The sequence below is a fragment of the Hemitrygon akajei genome, unplaced genomic scaffold (assembly GCF_048418815.1).
Source record: "Hemitrygon akajei unplaced genomic scaffold, sHemAka1.3 Scf000124, whole genome shotgun sequence".
Lineage (NCBI taxonomy): Eukaryota > Metazoa > Chordata > Chondrichthyes > Myliobatiformes > Dasyatidae > Hemitrygon > Hemitrygon akajei.
This window is the reverse complement of record NW_027332010.1, coordinates 685,272-710,320: the sequence shown is the minus strand read 5'-3', so window position 1 is coordinate 710,320 and position 25,049 is coordinate 685,272. Positions and strand designations below refer to the sequence as shown.

Sequence of the window (25,049 nt, the reverse complement as noted above, 5' to 3'; positions counted from 1 at the left end):
AAACTTCCAGAGCACCTTCTGAGTCGTAATTGTCACTGCACAAACTTCACTTCCCTGATACTCTTGAATGTCTGGTACGCATTCAATTCCTCTTACTTCTCAGCAACTCTCATTACAGTAACTCCAGCGATATTTTGTATTGGTCCTAAATCTACCCTCGACTCTTTTTACCCTTTATATATATATTTAAAAAAGCTTTCAGTATCTTCTTTGATATTAGTCACCAGCTTCCTCTCATAATTCATCTTTTCCTTCCAAATGACCTTCTGAGTTTTCTTCTGCAAGTTTTTAAAAGCTTCCCAATCCTCTATCTTCCCACTCGCTCCAACTTCCTCGTATGCCCTCTCTTTTGCTTTTACTTTGGCTCTGACTCCAAAACCACATCCTGAACAATTAACTCCAACGATTATCATGACATTGTCTTTCTGATAGGCCTTTTCTATCTCCTGCTGTAATTTGTAATCCACATCCTGACGACTGTTTGGACAACTGCCATTAGGGTCCTTTTACCCTTGCCATTTAACTCAACCCATAGAGACTCATGACCCTATCATGTGGATAGGGTGGTGAAGAAAACTTTTGGTATGCTGGCCTTTATAAATCAGAGCATTGAGTATAGGAGTTGGGATGTAATGTTAAAACTGTACAAGGCATTAGTAAGGCCGAATTTGGAGTATTGTGTACAGTTCCGGTCACCGAATTATAGGAAAGATATCAACAAAATAGAGAGAGTACAGAGAAGATTTACTAGAATGTTACCTGGGTTTCAGCACCTAAGTTACAGGGAAAGGCTGAACAAGTTAGATCTTTATTCTTTGGAGCGTAGAAAGTTGAAGGGGGACTTGATAGAGGTATTTAAAGTAATGAGGTGGATAGATTGAGTTGACGTGGGTAGGCTTTTTCCATTGAGAGTAGGGGAGATTCAAACAAGAGGACATGAGTTGAGAGGTAGGGGGCAAAAGTTTAGGGGTAACATGAGGGGGAATTTCTTTACTCAGAGAGTGGTAGCTGTGTGGAATGAGCTTCCAGTAGAAGTGGTTGAGGCAGGTTAGATTTTGTCATTTAAAGTAAAATTGGATAGGTACATGGACAGGAAAGGAATGGAGGGTTATGGGCTGAGTGCGGTTCGTGGGACTAGGTGAGTGGAAGCATCCGCACGGACTAGAAGGGCCGAGATAGCCTGTTTCGGTGCTGTAATTGTTATATGGTTAGACGGTTACACCTTACAATCCTATGTCATCTCTTTCCAATGATTTAATATTATCTTTATCCATAGAGCCACAACACCCTCTCTGCCCAGTAACCTATCATTCTGATACACCGTATATCCTTGGATGTTCAACTCCCAACGGCAGCCACCTTTTATCCAAGTTTCAGAGATTGTCCAATTTGCCAGTCTGCAGCTGAATTTCAAGATCGTCCGTTTTAATACTCATGCTCTGTACATTCAAATAACACTCTCAGCCCAGGATTTGTTGCTTTCTGTTTTAACTGCCGCACATCTCTGTTGCCCTGTTCCTCATGCCACTGGCTTTGATTAAGCCTCATCTCCTGACCGTTCTTTCTACAATCTCTGTTGCACACTATCTTCGATTTATTTCTGTTTCCCTTTTCCTCAGCCCCATCACTCCGATTCCCATCCCCACGCCAAATCAGTTTAAACCCTCCCTAACAGCTCTATTAAATGTGCCGGCTAGGATATTGGACCCCTTCGGGTTCAGGTGTAACCCGTCCTCTTTGTACAGGTCGTACCTCCCCCAGAAGAGGCCCCAGTGATCCAGGAATCTGAAGCCCTGCCCCCTACACCAGTCTCTCAGCCTCACATTAATACCCCTGATCATGCTATTCTTGCTCTCGCTAGCACATGGCACAGGCAGCAATCCCGAGATTACTACCCCAAAGGTCCTGCCTTTCAGCTTCCTACCGAACTCCCTGAATTCTCTCCTCACGCCCTCCTCCCTTTGTCTACCTGTGTCATTTATACCAACGTGTACCGAGACTTCTGGTTGGTCACCCTCTCCCTTCAGAATACACTGCACTCGATCTGAGAGATCCCGTACCCTGGCACCTGGGTGGCAACACACCACGCGTGTATCTCTGTCAGGCTTGCAGATCCTCCTGTCTGTTCCCCTCACTATTGAATCCTTTGACTACTGCATTCCTCATCTTCCTCTTTCCCTTCTGCACCACGGAACCAGGCTCAGTGCCAGAGACCCGATCGTCATGGTCGTCCTCTGTCAGGTCATCCCCCCTCAACCGCATCCAAAGCGAGGTAACGATTACTGAGGGAGATGGCCACTGGGGCACTCTCCACTCACTGGTCTATAATTTCTGGGTTCCCTCTACTCCATTCCCTTAACAAGGGAACAATGTCTTCCAATCCTCTGGTACATCTCCCTTCCTGAGTGGTAATACAAAGGTCAACGCCAGAGGCTCAGCAATCTCCTACCTCGCTTCCCACAGTAGCCCGGGGTATATCTCAGGTTGAGTTGCTCCAGCTTGAGTTGATCTGGATAAAATTGTGATGCCACAGCTCACATTGACAGGAGATCTTACAGAAACATGTAAAATTATGAAAGGGGTAGATAAGCCAGAGGCAGGGAAGTTGCTTCCACTGGTAGGTGAGGCTGGTACGAGAGGACATTGCCTCAAGATTGGGGGATGTGGGATGGAGATGAGGAGGAACTGGTTTTCCCTGAGGGTGGTGAGTCTGTGGATTTCTCTGCCTAATGAAGCAGTGGAGGCAACCTCAGTAAATGTATTTGAGACAATGTTTTATAGATTTTTGCATAGTAGGGGAATTAAGGGTTATGGCGAAACGGCAGGTTGATGGAGATGAGTCCATGGCCAGATCTGCCATGATCTAATTAAATGTCAGAGCAGGCTGGACCGGCTGTGTTTTCACCACAGACTAAAATCCCACCTGAAATATTCTCCTTCACCCATTGATGTATTTTGCGTTGTTGTTGGTCCTTGGGGGTAAAGATGTACCTCATTCCAGTTGGAATTGTATCTGTGTCTGAAATGAAGTTTTCTATTGTAACTCAGTGTTATCCACAGGAACCGGGGTGCTGAGAACACACCAGCATTTGTTCACTGGAGATCAGTTCTTCAACTGCATTGATTGTACAAGGGATTCAAACGTCTGACTGTCTGAATTGCCAGATGATTGATCGCAGTGAGATATCATTCTCCTTCTCTCAGTGTGGGAAGGGATTCACTCACAGCATACCCACAGACACGCCGATGAGTTCACCGTGGGGAGAGGCCATTCACCTGCTCTGTGTGAGGGAGGGGAACTACTCAGTCATCCAGCCTGAAGATACATCAGCAAGTTCACACCACAGTGAGATGCTCCACCTATTCTGCAAGTGGGAAGCAATTCATTCTGTCATCGATGCTGAAGATATATCCAAAAATTCACCAGTGAGGAGACGTTTCTCAGAGTGTGGGAAGGCACTGACACAATCAACCACACTACAGAGACACCAGCAAGTTCACATGGTGCCATGGCTGTTCCCCACCTCTGAATGGCGAAACGGATTCATTTAGTCATCTCAACTGAACTAACGTCACCAGTTCACACTGAGAAGAGGCCGTTCACCTGCTCAGACTGTGGGAAGGAGTTCACTTCGTCATCTCAACTGAAGGTACACGGGCGAGTTCACACTGGGGAGAGGCCGTTCACCTGCTCAGACTGTGGGAAGCGATTCACTCGGTCATCTCACCTACTGAGACACCAGCTGGTTCACACTGGGGAGAAACCATTCATCTGCTCAGAATGTGGGAAGGCATTCACTCGGTCATCTCAACTACAGGAACATCAGCAAACTCACACTGGGGAGAAACCGTTCAGCTGCTCAGAATGTGGAAAGGGATTCACCCGGTCATCTGACCTGAAGGTACATCAGCAAGTTCATACTGGGGTGAGTCCGTTCACCTGCTCTGAATGTGGGAAAGGATTCACGCACTCATCCAAACTACAGAGACACTTGCTGGTTCACACTGGGGAGAGGCCGTTCACCTGCTCTGAATGTGGGAAGGGATTCACTCAGTCATCCAAACTACAGACACACTGGCTTGTTCACACCGGGGAGAAACCGTTTGCCTGCTCCGTATGTGAGAAAGGATTCACACGTTCATCTCAACTGAAGGAACATCAGCGAATTCACACTGGGGAGAAACCGTTCACTTGCTCAGACTGTGGGAAGAAGTTCGCTCGTGCAGCTCAGCTGAGCGTACATCAACGATTTCACACTGGGGAGAAACCGTTCAGCTGCTCTGAATGTGGGAAGAGATTCACTCTGTCATCTGACATGAAAATACATCAGCGAGTTCACACTGGGGAGAGGCCATTCACCTGCTCGGACTGTGGGAAACGATTCATTCGGTCATCTGAACTGAACACACATCAGTGCTTTCACACTGGGGAGAAACCATTCATTTGCTCAGACTGTGGGAAAAGATTCACTCTGTCATTTCGTCTACTGAGGCACCAGTTAGTTCACACTGGGGAGAAACCGTTCATTTGCTCAGACTGTGGAAAGGAGTTCGCTCGATCATCTGGCTTGAAAATACATCAGCGAGTTCACACTGGGGAGAGGCCGTTCACCTGCTCAGACTGTGGGAAGGAGTTTGCTGGGTTATCGGACTTGAAAATACATCTGCGAGTTCACATTGGGGACAGGCCGTTCACCTGCTCTGTGTGTGGGAAGGGATTCACTCACTCATCCACCCTACAGAGACACCAGCTGGTTCACACTGGGGAGAGGCCATTCACCTGTTCTGAATGTGGGAAGGGATTCACGCAGTCATCCAACCTTTTGTCACACCAGCGAATCCACACTGGGGAGAGGCCGTTCACCTGTTCTGAATGTGGGAAGGGATTCACGCAGTCATCCACCCTTTTGTCACATCAGCGAATCCACACTGGGGAGAGGCCATTCACCTGCCCTGAATGTGGGAAGGGATTCACTCGGTCATCCAAGCTACAGAGACACCAGTTAGTTCATACTGGGGAGAAACCAATCGCTTTCTCAGATTGTGGGAATGGATTCACTTAGTCATCTGACTTGAAGCTGCATCAGCGAGTTCACACTGGGGACAGACCGTCAGACTATAAGATATAAGACCAGAATGAGGCTGTTTACCCCATCGAGTCTGTTCTATCATTTTATTGTGGCTGATCCAAATTTCCCCTCTGCTCCAATCACCTGTCTTGTCCCCGTATCCCTTCATGCCTGGATCAATCAAGATTTTATCCACCTCTGCCCTAAATGTACATAAAGAATTGGCCTCCACAGCTGCCTGTGGCACGGAATTCCGCAGATTCACCACTCTCCGTCCGTTCTCTGTCATCTCCGTTCTGAAAGGACACCCCTCTATTTTGATGCTCTGTTCCCTGGTCGTAGACTCTTCCACCACAGGAAGCATCCTTTCCACATCCACTCTATCAAGCCCTTCCACAGTTTGATAAGTTTCAATGAGATCAGCCCTGATTCCTCTGCTGATACAGGCTCAGGCCCATTGAACACTCTTCATATGACAATCCATTCAATCCTGGAATCTGTTTTTGTGAACATACTTTGAACCTCCTCCAGCTTCAGCACATCCTTTCCAAGATAAGGGGCCCAAACCTGTTCTCCAAGTGAGGCCTCACCAGTGATTACCAACTTCCCAAATTACATCCTTGCTTATATATTGTAGATCTCTGGAAATGAATGCTAACGTTGCATTTGCCTTCCACACCACAGACTCATTAGCTGTTAGGGAATCCTGAACATGGACTCCCCGTGTCCCTTTGCACCTCAGTTGTTTGGTATTTTCTGCCCATTTCGAAGAAGTTAACACTTTCATTTCTTCTACCAAAATGCATGAACATACATTTCCCAGCACTGTATTCCATCTGCTGTTTTTTTTCCCCATTCTCTAAATCTATCTCAGTCCTTCCGTACCCTCTCTACCGAAAACTACCTGCCCCTCCTCATGTCTTCATATCGTCTGCAAACCTTGTAACAAAGCCAGCAATTCCGTCTTCCAAACTATTGGAATATAACACAAATCACCAGTCCGAACACAGAGCCCTGAGGAACACCACTAGTAACTGGCAGCCCTTTATTCCCAGTCTTTGCCTCCTACTATTCAGCTTGTCATGGTCCGGTCCATGACGTCTGCGTTCCGGTTCACGGTCCAGTCCGTGGACTCTGGACTCCAGGTCTTCTGGCTGTCCATTGTTTCAGTTGGGCTTAATCACAGGCACCTGGTTCTCAAATTGGGGCTGGAATATAAGTCGCCCTGGGTTCAAGTGTGGTTGCTGGTTCATCTTGTCAGTATCCTGTTCTCGCCTCTGTGGGATTCGTCTTGACAGTATCCTCTCCTTGCCTCCGTTGGGTAAGATAGGCCTGAGGCTGGACTGTTCCCTTCCCTTCCCCTTCTTTCAGCAACCCACGCCTGAAGCCTTGCCTGCAACCTCACCTGCGTCCTCCCCTGTTATCACTGTCAAGTTTAACCGCTGGAGTGAGACTGGAGCCTTGCCCCGCCAACAGAAGAAACTATCTATCTAGGAGCTTGGAACTGTCTCTTTGTGTCCCCGTGTTTAGTGTCCGTGTATGAGTCCCGGCCCTACATCCTGTCCCCAAGGAGGGGTCGTGACTCTGTGGAAAGCCCCGGCCCTACGTCCTGTCCCCTAGGAGGGGTCCTGACTCTGTGTAAAGCCCCAGCCCTACATCCTGTCCCCAAGGAGGGGTCGTGACTCTGTGGAAAGCCCCGGCCCTACGTCCTGTCCCCAAGGAGGGGTCCTGACTCTGTGTAAAGCCCCGGCCCTACGTCCTGTCCCCAAGGAGGGGTCCTGACTCTATGTAAAGCCCCGGCCCTACGTCCTGTCCCCATGGAGGGGTCCTGACTCTATGTAAAGCCCCGGCCCTACGTCCTGTCCCCAAGGAGGGGTCCTGACTCTGTGTAAAGCCCCGGCCCTACGTCCTGTCCCCAAGGAGGGGTCCTGACTCTATGTAAAGCCCCGGCCCTACGTCCTGTCCCCAAGGAGGGGTCCTGACTCTATGTAAAGCCCCGGCCCTACGTCCTGTCCCCAAGGAGGGGTCCTGACTCTATGTAAAGCCCCGGCCCTCCGTCCTGTCCCCAAGGAGGGGTCCTGACTCTATGTTAACCCTGGCCCTACGTCCTGTCCCCAAGGAGGGGTCCTGACTCTGTGTATGAGTCCTGGCCCTACGTCCTGTCTCCAAGGAGGGGTCCTGACTCTATGTAAAGCCCCGGCCCTATGTCCTGTCTCCAAGGAGGGGTCCTGGCTCTGTGTTCTGTGTTCCTGTGCTTGGGTCCAAGGCTTAGTAGGAAGACTGTTTGCCGCTACTCGAGTGGACTGTCGTTGTTTGTCGTTCCGTGTCCAAGTCCAGTCCAAGTCTCAGGCTCCGTGTCAAGTCCAGTCCGGGTCAAAGTCTCCGAGGAGGTTTCCAGTCCGGGTCAGTCTCCGAGGAGGTTTCCAGTCCGTGTTCGAGGCTCCGAGGAGGTTCCCAGTCCTGTTACCTTGCCACGTCCAGTCCTCGTCTGGATCCGGAGTCCGAGCCCGAGTCAAGACCCAGGTTCCGGGTCCCCGTCCAGTCTCTGGCTCGGAATCCTTGTCTAGGTTCCTAGTTCCCAGTTCTTAGTTCCTCATCTAGGTCTCACCTTCCTACTCTAGTCCTTTGTCACCTAGTCTTGTCCAGGGCTTGTGTCATGTTCAGTGTCGTTTCTTCCCCACTTCTTTCCTGATACACCTAGTCCTCTCCCTAGTACTTCAGTGTCTGTGTCTTGCATTTGGGTCCGTTCCCAACGCCCATCTTATGGCACAGCCACTGTTGAATCCATGCTAGAGTCTCCACTGTAATACCGTGGGTTTATTCAGCAGCCTAGTGTGTTGCACCTTGTCAAAGGCCTTCTGAAAATCCAAGTATACAACATCTATTTCTTCATTCGGGTTGCTTTTCCAGCAGGAGTTTCACTTGAGGAAACCAATTCTCCTTTGTCAATCCTGCTTGTTGCTTCTTCCAAGATGCCAACAGATTTGTCAGGCAAGATTTCCCCTTGAGGAAACTTTGCTGACGTTAGAGAAATAGAAGGCTGGAAGACAAATAGAGGGCTATGGGTAACCCTAGGTAATTTCTGAGGTAAGGGCATGTTCGGCACAGCCTGTATTGCGCTGTAGGATTTCTATGTTTCTGTGGCATATGGTCTTCAGTCGAAGATTAAAGGCAGAGCCTTGCAGCAGTTTTTTTCCGTTGGACCTTTGAGCAGCGGCCAGTCAGCATTTGGGTTTGCTCAGCAAGAACTGAAAGTTGTGCAGGAGCGAGTGGAGCGGTCAGTGTCAGAGTGAATGGAGTCCGAGTGGAGCGGTCAGTGTCAGAGTGAATGGAGTCCGAGTGGAGCGGTCAGTGTCAGAGTGAATGGAGTCCGAGTGGAGTGGTCAGTGTCAGAGTGAATGGAGTCCGAGTGGAGCGGTCAGTGTCAGAGTGAATGGAGTCCGAGTGGAGATTCTGAGGCTTTAGCTGTCAGTGATGGGAGCCTTCAGTCAGAGAAGGTATAATTAAGCTGAAGGTAGAGATTTTTTGCCCCCTTCTTTTCAGTTGCGCAATGAGAACAGTAGAGATTACAGACGGGGTAGTGGAAAGCTTCTCTTGTGGGATGAGGGAAACCAGGGACACCTCCAGTGCCCCTGATCAGTACACCTTCGAGAAGTGGATCCGGCTGCAGCTTCTAACAACCTGCATTAAGAGGCTGGGACCGGATGAACACCAGATCATTCTGGAGGCTTCAGGGGTGATAGATGGGATGCTTAGAGAGGTGGTTACACCCAAAGTGCAGGACACAGGAAACTGGGTGACAGCCAGGGAAAGGAAAGGGGTGAAACAGTCATACAGAGTACCCCTGTGGTCATCCCCTCAACAACTGGGGTATCATTCTGGATACCGTTGCGGGGTGTGGGGGTTATCCAGCCAGGGAAAGTAACAGCCACTGGGTCTCTGTCTCTGTGACTCAGAAGGGAAGAGTCGAGCTGTGTGATAGGTGATGCATCAATTAAGGAAACGGACTGAATTCTGTGGGTGAGAACGAGATTTCAGGATGGTCCTGTGTGCCGCGGGTCCGGGACATCTCTGGTCGAGTATTCAGCATTCTTAAGGAAGGGGAACAGTGAACGTCGTGGTCCATGTGGGTACCAATGATATGGGCAGGTGGAGTATTGAGGTTCAACAAAAGGGGTTCAGGGAGTGTGGTGCTAAATTCAAGGGTTGTAATCTTAGGATTGCCACTGTGCCACGTGCCAGAAACAGGAAGGCGAAGGAATCGGTGCAGGAGGGAAGGTGTAAGATTTTCAGATTATTTGAGCCAGCGAGGAATGCGGTGTTGCGTTGAGGGAGAGGATGGCATCGTTGATGGAGGGTGGAGCAGGCCGTTCTCTCCCTCTCTCACACAAACATATGCAGTGTGGGTATGGAGGGTAAGGAAGAGCGGGTTGAGTGGGAGAAGAGTGAGAAGGGGAATGAGGAGGATGAGGTTAGGGCTCCTTCTCAAAGACCCAGACTCACCCACCCCTCCCCCTCTGGAATTGGTCCCATTCCGTACCCCAGGCTGGTGGTGAGCATTGAGTTGCCTTGCCAACCAGAAAATGAATGGTTCAACAACATCTGGTTAACACACTTTGATAATAAATTTACGTTGAGCTTGATCATTGAAATGTACTGTTTGTAAAACATGTACTGATGAGAAATGGTCTCAGTGAAGGTCCGAGAGTGGAAAATGAACCGGTGTTCAGCCCCTCTGCTCCGTGCCAGACAAGAACCCCAATCTGAGTCTGTCCCATCTGTCTGAGCTTGACACGTCTCCCTCTAATGTTTCCTCTTTCTGTACCTGTCCCAGTCTTTTATTTCCCTTTTCAACACCTTTCTCCTGTCTTCTCCCCATAACCTTTGACATCCTTAATAATCAAGCACTGATTAACTTATGTTTCAAATAAAACCTGTGATGAGCAAACCAAGCTGAAATGGGGTCGAGAGTTGACCCCCCTGTGAACTATGCTGCTAATGAGAGAGAGAAGGGGGGGGGGAGGCACCCAGCGCCGATGAGAGACTTGATTTAATATTATGGCTCCTTGGCTGATTGTTTACCTTTGCTCCAAGGACACTTTTGCCTGCTTGTAAGATTCCTGCAGAGTCAGCGAGGCGGAGCCGGTTTGATGGACAGCCGGTGTCCAGCAAGTGATGATAAAAAGCAGCTCTGCTAAGACACAGGCAGACACACCACGGGACACTGAAAGAGCGTTGTGCACCCATGTGAAGGTGGGGTTTGGACGATCGATCAGGGGCTCACAGTGTGTGGAAGGTACGACCGGTGGGGGCTTTTTTGTGTGTCCACCCTTGCCTGGGTGACCGGTCCACCACTGAAGAACGGTCGTACATGGTCATAGTCGATGACCACAACAGGACAGGAAGCCAACGGATAGTTCGATGGTAACGTGGCTCTCTCTCTCTCTCCCTCCCTCTCTCTCTCTCTCTCCCCCTCCCTCTCTCCCTCTCTCTCTCTCCCTCCCTCTCCCTCTCTCTCTCTCTCTCTCTCCCTCTCTCCCTCTACCTAAACTGAACTGAACTCTTCACCATTGTAAGACTATCCATTTACCCCTAGACTTTGACAGAGCTTGGTTTTGATTCCTATTTCCACACTTCTGTACATATCATTGCTAACCTGTTTCACATATTTGCATTTTTATAGTACTGTATTGCTTAGTTTACTAATAAACACTATTAGCTACAGTAATACCAGACTCCAAAGTGTGTTTCATTTCTGCTGGTTCGGTAACCCGGTCACGGGGTACGTGACAAACCGATGACTTGGCCTCCGAGCCGGCCATGACAATGAATTTCACAGGATCACTACCTGCAAATCATTGTGGGCAGGTGTTTTCAGGGAAACGCACGGCAGAAATGTCGCAAATGTTCAGGGAACACTGGCATGGCGTTCTGCACAGGTATGTTCCATTGAGGCAGGGAGCACACGGTGGGGTAGAAGAACCATAGTGTACAAAGGATGTAGAAAATCTAGTTGAGAAGATAAGAAAAGCTTATGAAAGCTCCAATAAACTGAGTACAGATGGATTTCTAGAGAATTACGAGGTTACCTGGAAGGAGTGTAAGTGTGAATTAGGAGAGCCAGAAGGGGCCATGAGAAGCCCTTGGTGAGCAGGATTAAGGAAAACACCAAGTTTGTGAAGAGCAAGAGGATGAGCAATGTGATCGTAGGACCAATAGAGTGCGATACCTGAGTTAGATCAGGTAGCGTTGGTACTTAATGAATAGTTTGCTTCAGTATTCACCAGGGAAGGGGACCTTCACAATTGTGGGGATGACTTACAGCGGATTGAAATGCTTGAGCATATAGACATTAAGAAGGAGGACGTGCTGGAGCACTGGAAAGATATTAAGTTAGACCAGTCACTGGGGCCAGGTGAGATCTACCCCAGGCTACTGTGGGAAGAGAGGGAGAAAACTGCAGAGCCTCTGCCGATGATCTTTGCATTATCAACCAGGACGGGAGAAGTACCAGAGGACTGCAAGTTAGCAAATTCTGTCTTCAAATTTGACCAACCAAATATTAATGGTGAAACTCTTGGCAGTGTCGAGGATCTGTGCCCAATAGGAGCTCAAAGCTGCTCCGCAGGTTGACCGTGTTGTTAGAAAGGCGTATAGTGTGTTGGACTTCATCAACTGTGGGATTGAATTCAAGAGCCATGAGGCAATGTTACAGGGATATAAACCCTTAGTTACACACCACTTGGAGCACTCTGTTCATTTCTGGTCGCCTCACTACAGGAAGGACGTGGATACTACAGAGAGAGTGCAGAGCAGCGATACAAAGATCTTGCCTGGATTGGAGAGCATGTCTTATGAGAATAGATTGAGTGAACTTGGCCTTGCCTTCTTGGAGTGACGGAGGCCGAGAGGTGACCTGACAGAGGTGTATAAGATGACGAGGGGTTTGATAGTGTGGATAGCCAAAGGCTTTTTCCCAGTGCTGAAATGGGTAACACGAGGGGGCATCGTTTTAAGGTGCTTGGAAATAGGTACAAGGGGAGATGTCAGAGGTACGTTTTACACACAGAAGGGAGCATGGGACGCATTTCCAGTGAAGGTGGTAGAGGCGGATACAACAGGGTCTGTTAAGAGACACTTATATAGGTACCGTACACGGAGCTTAAAAATAGAGGGCCATACGGCAGGGAAATTCTGAATTAGGATCCATGGTCGACACAACATTGTGGGCAGAAGCGCCTGTAATGTGCTGTGGATTACTATGTTCTACGGTCACTCTCCGCTGCTATCAGATTTTTCTTCTCCAGCCCTTGACCTTTCCCACCCGCCTGGCTTCAACTATCACATTCTAGCTAATCCCTTTCCCCTCTGATTATACTGCACACCTTTTGATTCTGGCATTACCCCCGTCCTTCTCAGTGCTGAAGAAGGGACTCGTCCCGAACCGCCGGCAGTTTATTCTTTTGCACAGATGCTGCCTGAGCTGCTGAGTTCCTTCAGCGTTTTGAGTGAGTGGCTTTGGATTTCCAACATTCGCAGACTCTCCCGTGTTCGCTCCAGGATTCGCCGTGACCAGGAGATCACATCGGCAAGCGTAAGGGTCGAAACCTTCCCGAAAACCACGCCTGCGCTCGGTAAACGAAAGGCTGATTGACCTGGCAGCATGTCGGAGCGGCGCCACGGGCGGAGATTTCCCGCGACTGAGGGACAATTACTGTGAGATGCCGACACACCATGGATCCGCATCCCGGGACAGTCCGGGTCCTTTCCCTCTCTCTCTGCCCCGCGATCCGGATGAATGAATTCACTTTATTTCTTATATCCTTTTCATACATGAGGAGCAAAATTCTTTTTGTTAAAGTAATAATAATAAATGAAATAAAAATAATAGTAATGAATAAATAAAACAATTACAATATGCTTATATTGAATAGATTCTAAAAACGTGCAAAAACAGAAATACATTATATTAAAAAATTGAGGTAGTATCCAAGGGTACAATGTCCATTCAGGAATCGGATGGCAGAAGGGAAGACGCTGTTCCTGAACCGCCTAGTGTGTGCCTTCAGGCTCCTGTACCTCCTCCCTGATAGTAACAGTAAGAAAAGGACATGCCCTGGGTGCTGGATGTACCCAGAAGAAGCCAGAATAAAAATATGGGGAGGGGAAAGAGGCTAGCTGGAAGGTGGCAGGTGGGTGGGAAAGGTCAAGGGTTGGAGAAGAAATAATCTGGTAGGTGAGGAGAGTGCACCAGAGGGGAGAGAGAGAGGGAGGAGGAGGGGACCCGGCGGATGTAATAGGCAGGTGAGAAGTAAGAGTGTAGAATATAGGAAGACGGGGTTGGGGGTGGGTTTGGTCTATCAGAAGGCGAGATCAATATTCACGCATCAGGTTGGAGTACTCAGACCGAATATAAAATGTTGCACCTCCACCCTGACGGGGGATTTCATCCCGGCACAAGAGGAGGCCATCGATCGACATGTCAGAACAGGGATGGGAATCAGTATGGAAATGTTTGGCACTGGGAGGTTCTGCTTGGGACGGACGGACGGACGGAACTGAACCACAGCACCAGTCTTGTCTGCTGAATCCAGAGCCCCAAGGGAAGCTGTCTCTCCATCTGAATGATGGTCTTTTTGACCCCCTGAAGACCTGTTTTTGAGTAACAGTAATGTTCCGCTGCTCTCCTGTGCCCACTTCCCCAGCTGGTCTCCATCCCACTGTAACCTCAGACAACCCCCACTTCCCCAGCTGGTCTCCACCCCACTGTAACCTCAGACAACCCTCACTTCCCCAGCTGGTCTCCATCCCACTGTAACCTCAGACAACCCTCACTTCCCCAGCTGGTCTCCACCCCACTGTAACCTCAGAAAACCCTCACTTCCCCAGCTGGTCTCCATCCCACTGTAACCTCAGACAACCCTCACTTCCCCAGCTGGTCTCCATCCCACTGTAACCTCAGACAACCCTCACTTCCCCAGCTGGTCTCCACCCCACTGTAACCTCAGACAACCCTCACTTCCCCAGCTGGTCTCCATCCCACTGTAACCTCAGACAACCCCCACTTCCCCAGCTGGTCTCCATCCCACTGTAACCTCAGACAACCCTCACTTCCCCAGCTGGTCTCCATCCCACTGTAACCTCAGACAACCCTCACTTCCCCAGCTGGTCTCCATTCCACTGTAACCTCAGACAACCCTCACTTCCCCAGCTGGTCTCCACCCCACTGTAACCTCAGACAACCCTCACTTCCCCAGCTGGTCTCCATCCCACTGTAACCTCAGACAACCTCCACTTCCCCCACACACCAGTTCTGGCGACATCCACAATCTCACTAATTGTTCGATCTGCATTCCTCTCCAAATCATTCACACACGTGACCAGCACCAGTTCACTGCAAGGTGACAGAAAGAAGTGAGAGTAGAGCTCAGCTCAAACAAAGAAGACAAGTGAAACAAAGAGCAGGAGAGTGGTGGTGGAGGGGAACTCGTTGGGTCTGGTGTCCAGAAGGAAACGGAGAGCTCTGTGACTTTCCTGGTGGGAGGGGGAGGTGTACATGAACGGGGTATCCACAGTGACAGTAAGATGATCGTGGCCAGGGAACATGAAATCGTTGAAAAAATTTCTCCTGTGTTGCTTGGATTTCCAGCATCTGCAGATTTTCGCCTGTTTGTGACCGGGAAATTCCGTTTGTTGTGGACAGAGCAAAGGTACTTGACAAAGTGGACTCCCGATCTACATTGGGCCTCACTGACGTAGCGGAGGCTGAACCAGCAGCATCAGGTAGAGTAGATCAACCTGACAGACTCACAGGTGAAGTGTTGACTCACCTGGAAGGACAAATGGAGCTGAGAGGGAAAGAAAATGGGAGCGTGTAGAACTTCCCTCGCCTGCAAGGAGACGTTCCAGGAGGGAGATTAGTGGGAAGAGACGAACGGAATCCTTGTGGAAAGCAGAAAGTGGAGGGGGAAAGTAAAGATGGGAAGGTAGGAAGAGGTTTAGTGAAGATCAACATGCAAATCGATAGGTTTACTAAATCAGCCAGTGTGAATGTGTTTTGTGAGCTCCGCCACCTGCCACCGTCGGCGTCTTTCTCGGGTCAGCTGTCACCTGAATGCACCAGGGTGGATGGCGGAGGGTTTTACAGGGATGGCGAGTGGTGTAGGGTTCAGGTGGTTTCACAGAATGGTGATGCGTGTACGGTTAGAAGGGTTTTCACAGATGGTGGGGACTGCAAGGATCGGAGGTGTTAACAGAAATGGGGAGTGGTGTCTAGGTTGGAATAGTTTTCACAGGGGGCAAGGGATGTAGGAATGCTGCTCCACCTCTGTGGAAATGTACTTCAGTACCAAAATGGTATTTTTGTCTGTAACGAGCTGGAACCTATATTGTATCAGATTGCTTTGCTAATAAACTTCGTGCAACATTTTGCAGATGTTTAATGCCAAACACACTAATTTCACAAACAACAGAGTGCACCCTGTCCTTGAACTTGTGTATGAAGGAATGACCGTACTGTCTGTGTATTTTTTGGTCAAAGCTATTACCAGTTGTTTTGCACTGCTAATCGTCCCTTCTGCAAGGGAAAATAACAACACTTATGATTGATCCACTCTGAGTTCATTGTTGTTGGTTGGAAGACGTAGTGAAAAGCTGCTTAACACCATCTCTTACCTGGACACTCACTCTTACCTGCACCCGCAGCTTCCTCCGCATTGCTTCGCCATCTCACCACTATACCGCTCGTCGTAGGATCTGAAATACTCATTCCGTCCATTCACTTCTTCACCATTGGAATTTCCCTCTAAACTCCATACTGCTGCTTTCTACACGTCAGCTTTGACACCCTTATTAATCAACAACCCACTATTTATTGACTTAAGAGTTCGGACAAACGTGGGCTGTTTTCTCTGGAGTGGAGGAGGATCAGGGTGACCGGAAAGAGTTTGATTAGATTACGAGAGGTATAGACAGAGTAGATAGCTGCCATTTTTAACCTTCTGCGTCACAATGTCTAATCCCAGACAGCATGCATTTGGAGAGATGAGGGAGCTGTGGAATTCATTGCCACGGACAGCTCAGAGGCCAAGTCATCGGGTTTATTTAAAACAGAGGCTGATCAGTGCTTGATCAGTAAAGGTGTCAAAGGTCATGGGGAGAAGGCAGGGAACGGGGTTGAGAAGGAAGATAAAAGACACTGGGACAGGGACAGAAGGAGGAAACTTTAGAGTGAGACGTGTCAAGCTCAGACTGATCGGACAGACTCAGATAGGGGTTCCTGTCCGGCACGGAGCAGTGGGGCTGAACACCAGTTCTCGGACCTTCACTGAGACCATTTCTCATCAGTACATGTTTTACAAACAATACAACTTCAACGTAAATTTATTATCGAAGTGTGTTAACCAGATGCTATCGAACAATTCCTTGTCTTCTTGACAAGGCAACTCAATGCTCACCCCCAGCCTGGGGTAGGGAATGGGACCCATTCCAGAGGGGGAGGGTTGGGTGAGTCTGGGACTTTGTGATGGAGCCCTAACTCCATCCTCCTCTTCCCCTTCCCCTTCTCACTCCCCTCCCTCCCACTCCACTGGTGTGTTTGTGTGTCTGAGCAAGAAAGAGAACTGCGTGCCCAGTCATACTCCAACAACGCTCTCTCCCCCAACACACTCACACTCCTCCGTACGCAGCAATCCTCACCAGCTCAAATGATCCAAAAATCTTATACCCTCCCTCCTGCACCAACTCCTTCACCACGTGTTAAACTGCATAATCTTCCTAAAACTGGCAACTGGCACAGATGACAGTCCTGAGATCACAGGCTGGAGGAGCTGCCCTTTAAATTAGCACCTCACTCCCTGAACTCCCTTTACAGAACCTCGTTACTCTACCAGCCCATATCATTGTTACCCACATGGACCACCACCTTCACTGTCCACCCTCCTGAGGAATGCTGAGCACTCGACCTGAGATGACCCAGATGCCAGCATGCAGGAGGGAACACACCATCCTGGAATTTCATTCTCACCTACAGAACATCCTGTCAGTTCCCTGAGCTAACAAGCCACGTATCACCACAGCTCACCTCGTCTCCTCCCGTCCCTTCTCAGTCTCAGAGCCAGACTAAGTGCCAGAGACCCTGTTGCTGAATCACCTCTGACCACAGCTCACCTTGTCTCCTCCCTTCCCTTCTCAGCTTCAGAGCCAGACTAAGTGCCAGAGACCCTGTTGCTGAATCACCTCTGACCACAGCTCACCTCGTCTCGTCCCTTCCCTTCTCAGTCTCAGAGCCAGACTAAGTGCCAGAGACCCCACTGCTGAATCACCTCTGACCACAGCTCACCTCGTCTCCTCCCTTCCCTTCTCAGTCTCAGAGCCAGACTAAGTGCCAGATACCCTGTTGCTGAATCACCTCTGACCACAGCTCACCTCGTCTCCTCCCTTCCCTTCTCAGTCTCAGAGCCAGACTAAGTGCCAGAGACCCTGTTGCTGAATCACCTCTGACCACAGCTCACCTCGTCTCCTCCCTTCCCTTCTCAGTCTCAGAGCCAGACTAAGTGCCAGAGACCCTGTTGCTGAATCACCTCTGACCACAGCTCACCTCGTCTCCTCCCTTCCCTTCTCAGTCTCAGAGCCAGACTAAGTGCCAGAGACCCTGTTGCTGAATCACCTCTGACCACAGCTCACCTCGTCTCCTCCCTTCCCTTCTCAGTCTCGGAGCCAGACTAAGTGCCAGAGACCCTGTTGCTGAATCACCTCTGACCACAGCTCACCTCGTCTCCTCCCTTCCCTTCTCAGTCTCGGAGCCAGACTAAGTGCCAGAGACCCTGTTGCTGAATCACCTCTGACCACAGCTCACCTCGTCTCCTCCCTTCCCTTCTCAGTCTCGGAGCCAGACTAAGTGCCAGAGACCCTGTTGCTGAATCACCTCTGACCACAGCTCACCTCGTCTCCACCCTTCCCTTCTCAGTCTCAGAGCCAGACTAAGTGCCAGAGACCCTGTTGCTGAATCACCTCTGACCACAGCTCACCTCGTCTCCTCCCTTCCCTTCTCACTCTCGGAGCCAGACTAAGTGCCAGAGACCCCGTTGCTGAATCACCTCTGACCACAGCTCACCTCGTCTCCTCCCTTCCCTTCTCAGTCTCGGAGCCAGACTAAGTGCCAGAGACCCCGTTGCTGAATCACCTCTGACCACAGCTCACCTCGTCTCCTCCCTTCCCTTCTCAGTCTCAGAGCCAGACTAAGTGCCAGAGTCCCTGTTGCTGAATCACCTCTGACCACAGCTCACCTCGTCTCCTCCCTTCCCTTCTCAGTCTCGGAGCCAGACTAAGTGCCAGAGACCCTGTTGCTGAATCACCTCTGACCACAGCTCACCTCGTCTCCTCCCTTCCCTTCTCAGTCTCGGAGCCAGACTAAGTGCCAGAGACCCCGTTGCTGAATCACCTCTGACCACTGCTCACCTCGTCTCCTCCCTTCCCTTCTCAGTCTCGGAGCCAGACTAAGTGCCAGAGACCCTGTTGCTGAATCACCTCTGACCACAGCTCACCTCGTCTCCTCCCTTCCCTTCTCAGTCTCGGAGCCAGACTAAGTGCCAGAGACCCTGTTGCTGAATCACCTCTGACCACAGCTCACCTCGTCTCCTCCCTTCCCTTCTCAGTCTCAGAGCCAGACTAAGTGCCAGAGTCCCTGTTGCTGAATCACCTCTGACCACAGCTCACCTCGTCTCCTCCCTTCCCTTCTCAGTCTCGGAGCCAGACTAAGTGCCAGAGACCCTGTTGCTGAATCACCTCTGACCACAGCTCACCTCGTCTCCTCCCTTCCCTTCTCAGTCTCGGAGCCAGACTAAGTGCCAGAGACCCCGTTGCTGAATCACCTCTGACCACAGCTCACCTCGTCTCCTCCCTTCCCTTCTCAGTCTCAGAGCCAGACTAAGTGCCAGAGTCCCTGTTGCTGAATCACCTCTGACCACAGCTCACCTCGTCTCCTCCCTTCCCTTCACAGTCTCAGAGCCAGACTAAGAGCCAGAGACCCTGTTGCTGAATCACCTCTGACCACAGCTCACCTCGTCTCCTCCCTTCCCTTCTCAATCTCGGAGCCAGACTAAGTGCCAGAGACCCCGTTGCTGAATCACCTCTGACCACAGCTCACCTCGTCTCCTCCCTTCCCTTCACAGTCTCAGAGCCAGACTAAGAGCCAGAGACCCTGTTGCTGAATCACCTCTGACCACAGCTCACCTCGTCTCCTCCCTTCCCTTCTCAATCTCGGAGCCAGACTAAGTGCCAGAGACCCTGTTGCTGAATCACCTCTGACCACAGCTCACCTCGTCTCCTCCCTTCCCTTCACAGTCTCAGAGCCAGACTAAGAGCCAGAGACCCTGTTGCTGAATCACCTCTGACCACAGCTCACCTCGTCTCCTCCCGTCCCTTCTCAGTCTCAGAGCCAGACTAAGTGCCAGAGACCCCGTTGCTGAATCACCTCTGACCACAGCTCACCTCGTCTCGTCCCTTCCCTTCTCAGTCTCAGAGCCAGACTAAGTGCCAGAGACCCCACTGCTGAATCACCTCTGACCACAGCTCACCTCGTCTCCTCCCTTCCCTTCTCAGTCTCAGAGCCAGACTAAGTGCCAGATACCCTGTTGCTGAATCACCTCTGACCACAGCTCACCTCGTCTCCTCCCTTCCCTTCTCAGTCTCAGAGCCAGACTAAGTGCCAGAGACCCTGTTGCTGAATCACCTCTGACCACAGCTCACCTCGTCTCCTCCCTTCCCTTCTCAGTCTCGGAGCCAGACTAAGTGCCAGAGACCCTGTTGCTGAATCACCTCTGACCACAGCTCACCTCGTCTCCTCCGTTCCCTTCTCAGTCACAGAGCCAGACTAAGTGCCAGAGACCCTGTTGCTGAATCACATCTGACCACAGCTCACCTCGTCTCCTCCCTTCCCTTCTCAGTCTCAGAGCCAGACTAAGTGCCAGAGACCCTGTTGCTGAATCACCTCTGACCACAGCTCACCTCGTCTCCTCCCTTCCCTTCTCAGTCTCAGAGCCAGACTAAGTGCCAGAGTCCCTGTTGCTGAATCACCTCTGACCACAGCTCACCTCGTCTCCTCCCTTCCCTTCTCAGTCTCGGAGCCAGACTAAGTGCCAGAGACCCTGTTGCTGAATCACCTCTGACCACAGCTCACCTCGTCTCCTCTGTTCCCTTCTCAGTCTCAGAGCCAGACTAAGTGCCAGAGACCCTGTTGCTGAATCACCTCTGACCACAGCTCACCTCGTCTCCTCCCTTCCCTTCTCAGTCTCGGAGCCAGACTAAGTGCCAGAGACCCTGTTGCTGAATCACCTCTGACCACAGCTCACCTCGTCTCCTCCCTTCCCTTCTCAGTCTCGGAGCCAGACTAAGTGCCAGAGACCCTGTTGCTGAATCACCTCTGACCACAGCTCACCTCGTCTCCTCCCTTCCCTTCTCAGTCTCGGAGCCAGACTAAGTGCCAGAGACCCTGTTGCTGAATCACCTCTGACCACAGCTCACCTCGTCTCCTCCCTTCCCTTCTCAGTCTCGGAGCCAGACTAAGTGCCAGAGACCCTGTTGCTGAATCACCTCTGACCACAGCTCACCTCGTCTCCTCCCTTCCCTTCTCAGTCTCGGAGCCAGACTAAGTGCCAGAGACCCTGTTGCTGAATCACCTCTGACCACAGCTCACCTCGTCTCCACCCTTCCCTTCTCAGTCTCAGAGCCAGACTAAGTGCCAGAGACCCTGTTGCTGAATCACCTCTGACCACAGCTCACCTCGTCTCCTCCCTTCCCTTCTCACTCTCGGAGCCAGACTAAGTGCCAGAGACCCCGTTGCTGAATCACCTCTGACCACAGCTCACCTCGTCTCCTCCCTTCCCTTCTCAGTCTCGGAGCCAGACTAAGTGCCAGAGACCCCGTTGCTGAATCACCTCTGACCACAGCTCACCTCGTCTCCTCCCTTCCCTTCTCAGTCTCAGAGCCAGACTAAGTGCCAGAGTCCCTGTTGCTGAATCACCTCTGACCACAGCTCACCTCGTCTCCTCCCTTCCCTTCTCAGTCTCGGAGCCAGACTAAGTGCCAGAGACCCCGTTGCTGAATCACCTCTGACCACAGCTCACCTCGTCTCCTCCCTTCCCTTCTCAGTCTCAGAGCCAGACTAAGTGCCAGAGTCCCTGTTGCTGAATCACCTCTGACCACAGCTCACCTCGTCTCCTCCCTTCCCTTCACAGTCTCAGAGCCAGACTGTGCCAGAGACCCTGTTGCTGAATCACCTCTGACCACAGCTCACCTCGTCTCCTCCCTTCCCTTCTCAGTCTCAGAGCCAGACTAAGTGCCAGAGACCCTGTTGCTGAATCACCTCTGACCACAGCTCACCTCGTCTCCTCCCTTCCCTTCACAGTCTCAGAGCCAGACTAAGAGCCAGAGACCCTGTTGCTGAATCACCTCTGACCACAGCTCACCTCGTCTCCTCCCTTCCCTTCTCAATCTCGGAGCCAGACTAAGTGCCAGAGACCCTGTTGCTGAATCACCTCTGACCACAGCTCACCTCGTCTCCTCCCTTCCCTTCTCAGTCTCAGAGCCAGACTAAGTGCCAGAGACCCTGTTGCTGAATCACCTCTGACCACAGCTCACCTCGTCTCCTCCCTTCCCTTCTCAATCTCGGAGCCAGACTAAGTGCCAGAGACCCCGTTGCTGAATCACCTCTGACCACAGCTCACCTCGTCTCCTCCCTTCCCTTCACAGTCTCAGAGCCAGACTAAGAGCCAGAGACCCTGTTGCTGAATCACCTCTGACCACAGCTCACCTCGTCTCCTCCCTTCCCTTCACAGTCTCAGAGCCAGACTAAGAGCCAGAGACCCTGTTGCTGAATCACCTCTGACCACAGCTCACCTCGTCTCCTCCCTTCCCTTCTCAGTCTCGGAGCCAGACTAAGTGCCAGAGACCCCGTTGCTGAATCACCTCTGACCACAGCTCACCTCGTCTCCTCCCTTCCCTTCTCAGTCTCGGTGCCAGACTAAGTGCCAGAGACCCTGTTGCTGAATCACCTCTGACCACAGCTCACCTCGTCTCCTCCCTTCCCTTCTCAGTCTCAGAGCCAGACTAAGTGCCAGAGACCCTGTTGCTGAATCACCTCTGACCACAGCTCACCTCGTCGCCTCCCTTCCCTTCTCAGTCTCAGAGCCAGACTAAGTGCCAGAGACCCTGTTGCTGAATCACCTCTGACCACAGCTCACCTCGTCTCCTCCCTTCCCTTCTCAGTCTCAGAGCCAGACTAAGTGCCAGAGACCCTGTTGCTGAATCACCTCTGACCACAGCTCACCTCGTCTCCTCCCTTCCCTTCTCAGTCTCAGAGCCAGACTGTGCCAGAGACCCTGTTGCTGAATCACCTCTGACCACAGCTCACCTCGTCTCCTCCCTTCCCTTCTCAGTCTCAGAGCCAGACTAAGTGCCAGAGACCCTGTTGCTGAATCACCTCTGACCACAGCTCACCTCGTCTCCTCCCTTCCCTTCTCAGTCTCAGAGCCAGACTAAGTGCCAGAGACCCTGTTGCTGTGACTTTCTTTTGCCAGGTCAACCCACCAGCCCCGACTGTACCTAAAGTGATACCTGTGTTGTTCAGAGGGATGGACACAGGGGTAAACTGCACTCTCTGTTTCCCCCTTCCCCTTCGTCACTGTCACGCAGAGTCCTGTGCCGTGCACCTTGGTTGCAACTACCTCTCAAATGTCCTACCTATCACCCCTTCAGCCTCCTGAATGATCTGGAGTTCATCCAGTTCCAGCTCCAACTCCGTAATGTGGATTGTTCAGAGCTGAATCTCGATGCCCTTCTCACAGGTGTAGTTATCAGGGACACAGGAGGGTCCCCTGCCTTCCCACATCCCACAAAGCAGCTCTCCACTATCCTGCCTGACATCTCCATTGTTACAACTGAGACAATGTAAAGAAGGGGCAAAAAAAAATCTACCTCCATCATGATTTTGCCTTCTCTGACTGACTGCTCTCCCCACTGAAACCTCAAAGAATTAAAGCCTCAAAGTCTCCGCTCCAACTCTGTCCACTCCAACAATGACCACCCCACTTGCTCCTGCTAATGAAGGTTTTCTTGATAATCCATCCTGACTGTGAAGTGGCCACTGCTGAAAGCACAAAAATAACCTGCCCTGAACCACTGCCTTTAATACTCCATTGGTGAACCTGAGTGAATTACGTCCTCTCAAGCTTCTGATCTCTCCGAATTACGATGGGTCAAAGCTTGATATGGCGACACAAGGATGAATGACTGATTGAAACCCATCCCTTTATTCAGTGACCCCCAGTAAAGAACTTTATAAAAAGAAGGTTGAACTTCAAATGGAGCACAGTTTGTTATTATCCTCCTCGATTGAAAATCAGTTAATTAAATCCAGAACCCAGTTTTAAGCACTTATTTGCTAATCAATTGAAAACTGCTTTGGTTAAACGACAAATCATTAAGATTCGTAAACGAGATGGCACTTTGACGATTGATCATAAAGAGATCGATAAAGCCTTTCAAGATTTTTATAACTCTTTATATCAATCAGAATTTGTTGAGGATTCTTCCATAATGGATATATTTTTAAGAAAATTGGATATCCCAAAATTAACAGCAGAAGATTGTGTATTTCTAGACTCACCTATTACGGAAAACGAAATAAAAGAAGTTATTTTTCAATGAATTTGGTTAAAGCCCCTGGTCTGGATGGTTATACTGCTGAATTTTTTAACTACTTTTCTTCCATACTCACTCCTTGGCTTTGTAAAATTTTTAAAGATGCGTTAATTGTAAGTAAATTACCACAATCTTTTTATAATGCCACCATTTCTCCAATTCTTAAAAAAGATAAAGACCCCACTGAATGTGCATCCTATCGGCCAATATCCTTGCTGAATACGGATTCTAAGATTTTTACCAAAATTTTGGCCACTACATTAGAAAATGTATTACCTCAAATTATCTCTGAAGATCAGACTGGATTTATTAAAACCTGTTATTCATCTTTTAACATTAGAAAATTAATTAATATAATTTATAATTCTTCATCTAAAATACCAGAATGTCATTTCCTTAGATGCTGAAGAAGCGTTCAATAGATTTGAATGACTATATTTATTTAATACGTTGCAGAATTTTAATTTTAGCTTAAAATTTATATCATGGTTAAATTAATGTATTATAAACCTTTGGCTTCGGTTCATACGAATAATCAAAGATCTCCTTTTTTTCAGTTGTCCCGTGGTACGAGGCAAGGCTGCCCTTTAAGTCCTCTATTATTTGACATTGCTTTGGAATCTTTAGCCGTTGCCATTCGTGAATCACCTCATATTTTTGGTATTACCCGTGGGTAAGGGACATAAGTTATCATTATATGCTGATGATTTGTTACTATACATATCTGACCCTGAGAGATCTATTCCTGCTATTTCATCTTTGCTTGCTCAGTTTAGTAGCTTTTCTGGCTACAAACTGAATTTTAATAAGAGTGAATTATGTCCATTAAATATGCAAGTTCCAATTTATAAACACTTACCATTTAAAGTTGTCACAGATCATTTTACTTATTTGGGTATTAAAATTACCAAGAAACATCAGTGTTTATTTAAAGTTAATTTTTTACCTTTAATTGAACAAATCAAGCAACTTGTTAACAGGTGGTCCCCATTATCTCTGTTATTGGTTGGTCGAATTAATACTATCAAGATTATAGTATTACCCAAATTTTTATATTTATTCCAAGCATTACCAATTTGTATTCCTAAATCTTTTTTTGATATTATTGACTCCAAAATATCCTTGTATGTGTGGCAGAATAAAAATCGTAGATTAAGTAAAAAATATTTACAGAAGCCTAAGAAGGAAGGTGGTTTTGCTTTGCCAAACCTGAGATTTTACTATTGGGCAGTTAATATTCAATATTTAATATTTTGGACACAAGAATCGGTCATAGTACCT

At 49.5% G+C, this 25,049-nt stretch overlaps 2 protein-coding genes across 2 annotated transcripts in view; both read left to right on the top strand.

The window, feature by feature from the left end:
* LOC140723663 (zinc-binding protein A33-like) overlaps positions 1–25,049 on the top strand; it is a 217,202-nt gene that overhangs the window by 162,835 nt on the left and 29,318 nt on the right. The window lies entirely within an intron of this gene.
* LOC140723662 (uncharacterized) lies at positions 3,402–6,238 on the top strand. Its single transcript, XM_073038231.1, has one exon. The coding sequence runs from the start codon at positions 3,531–3,533 to the stop codon at positions 5,061–5,063; it is 1,533 nt and encodes a 510-aa protein (XP_072894332.1). The 5' UTR covers positions 3,402–3,530; the 3' UTR covers positions 5,064–6,238.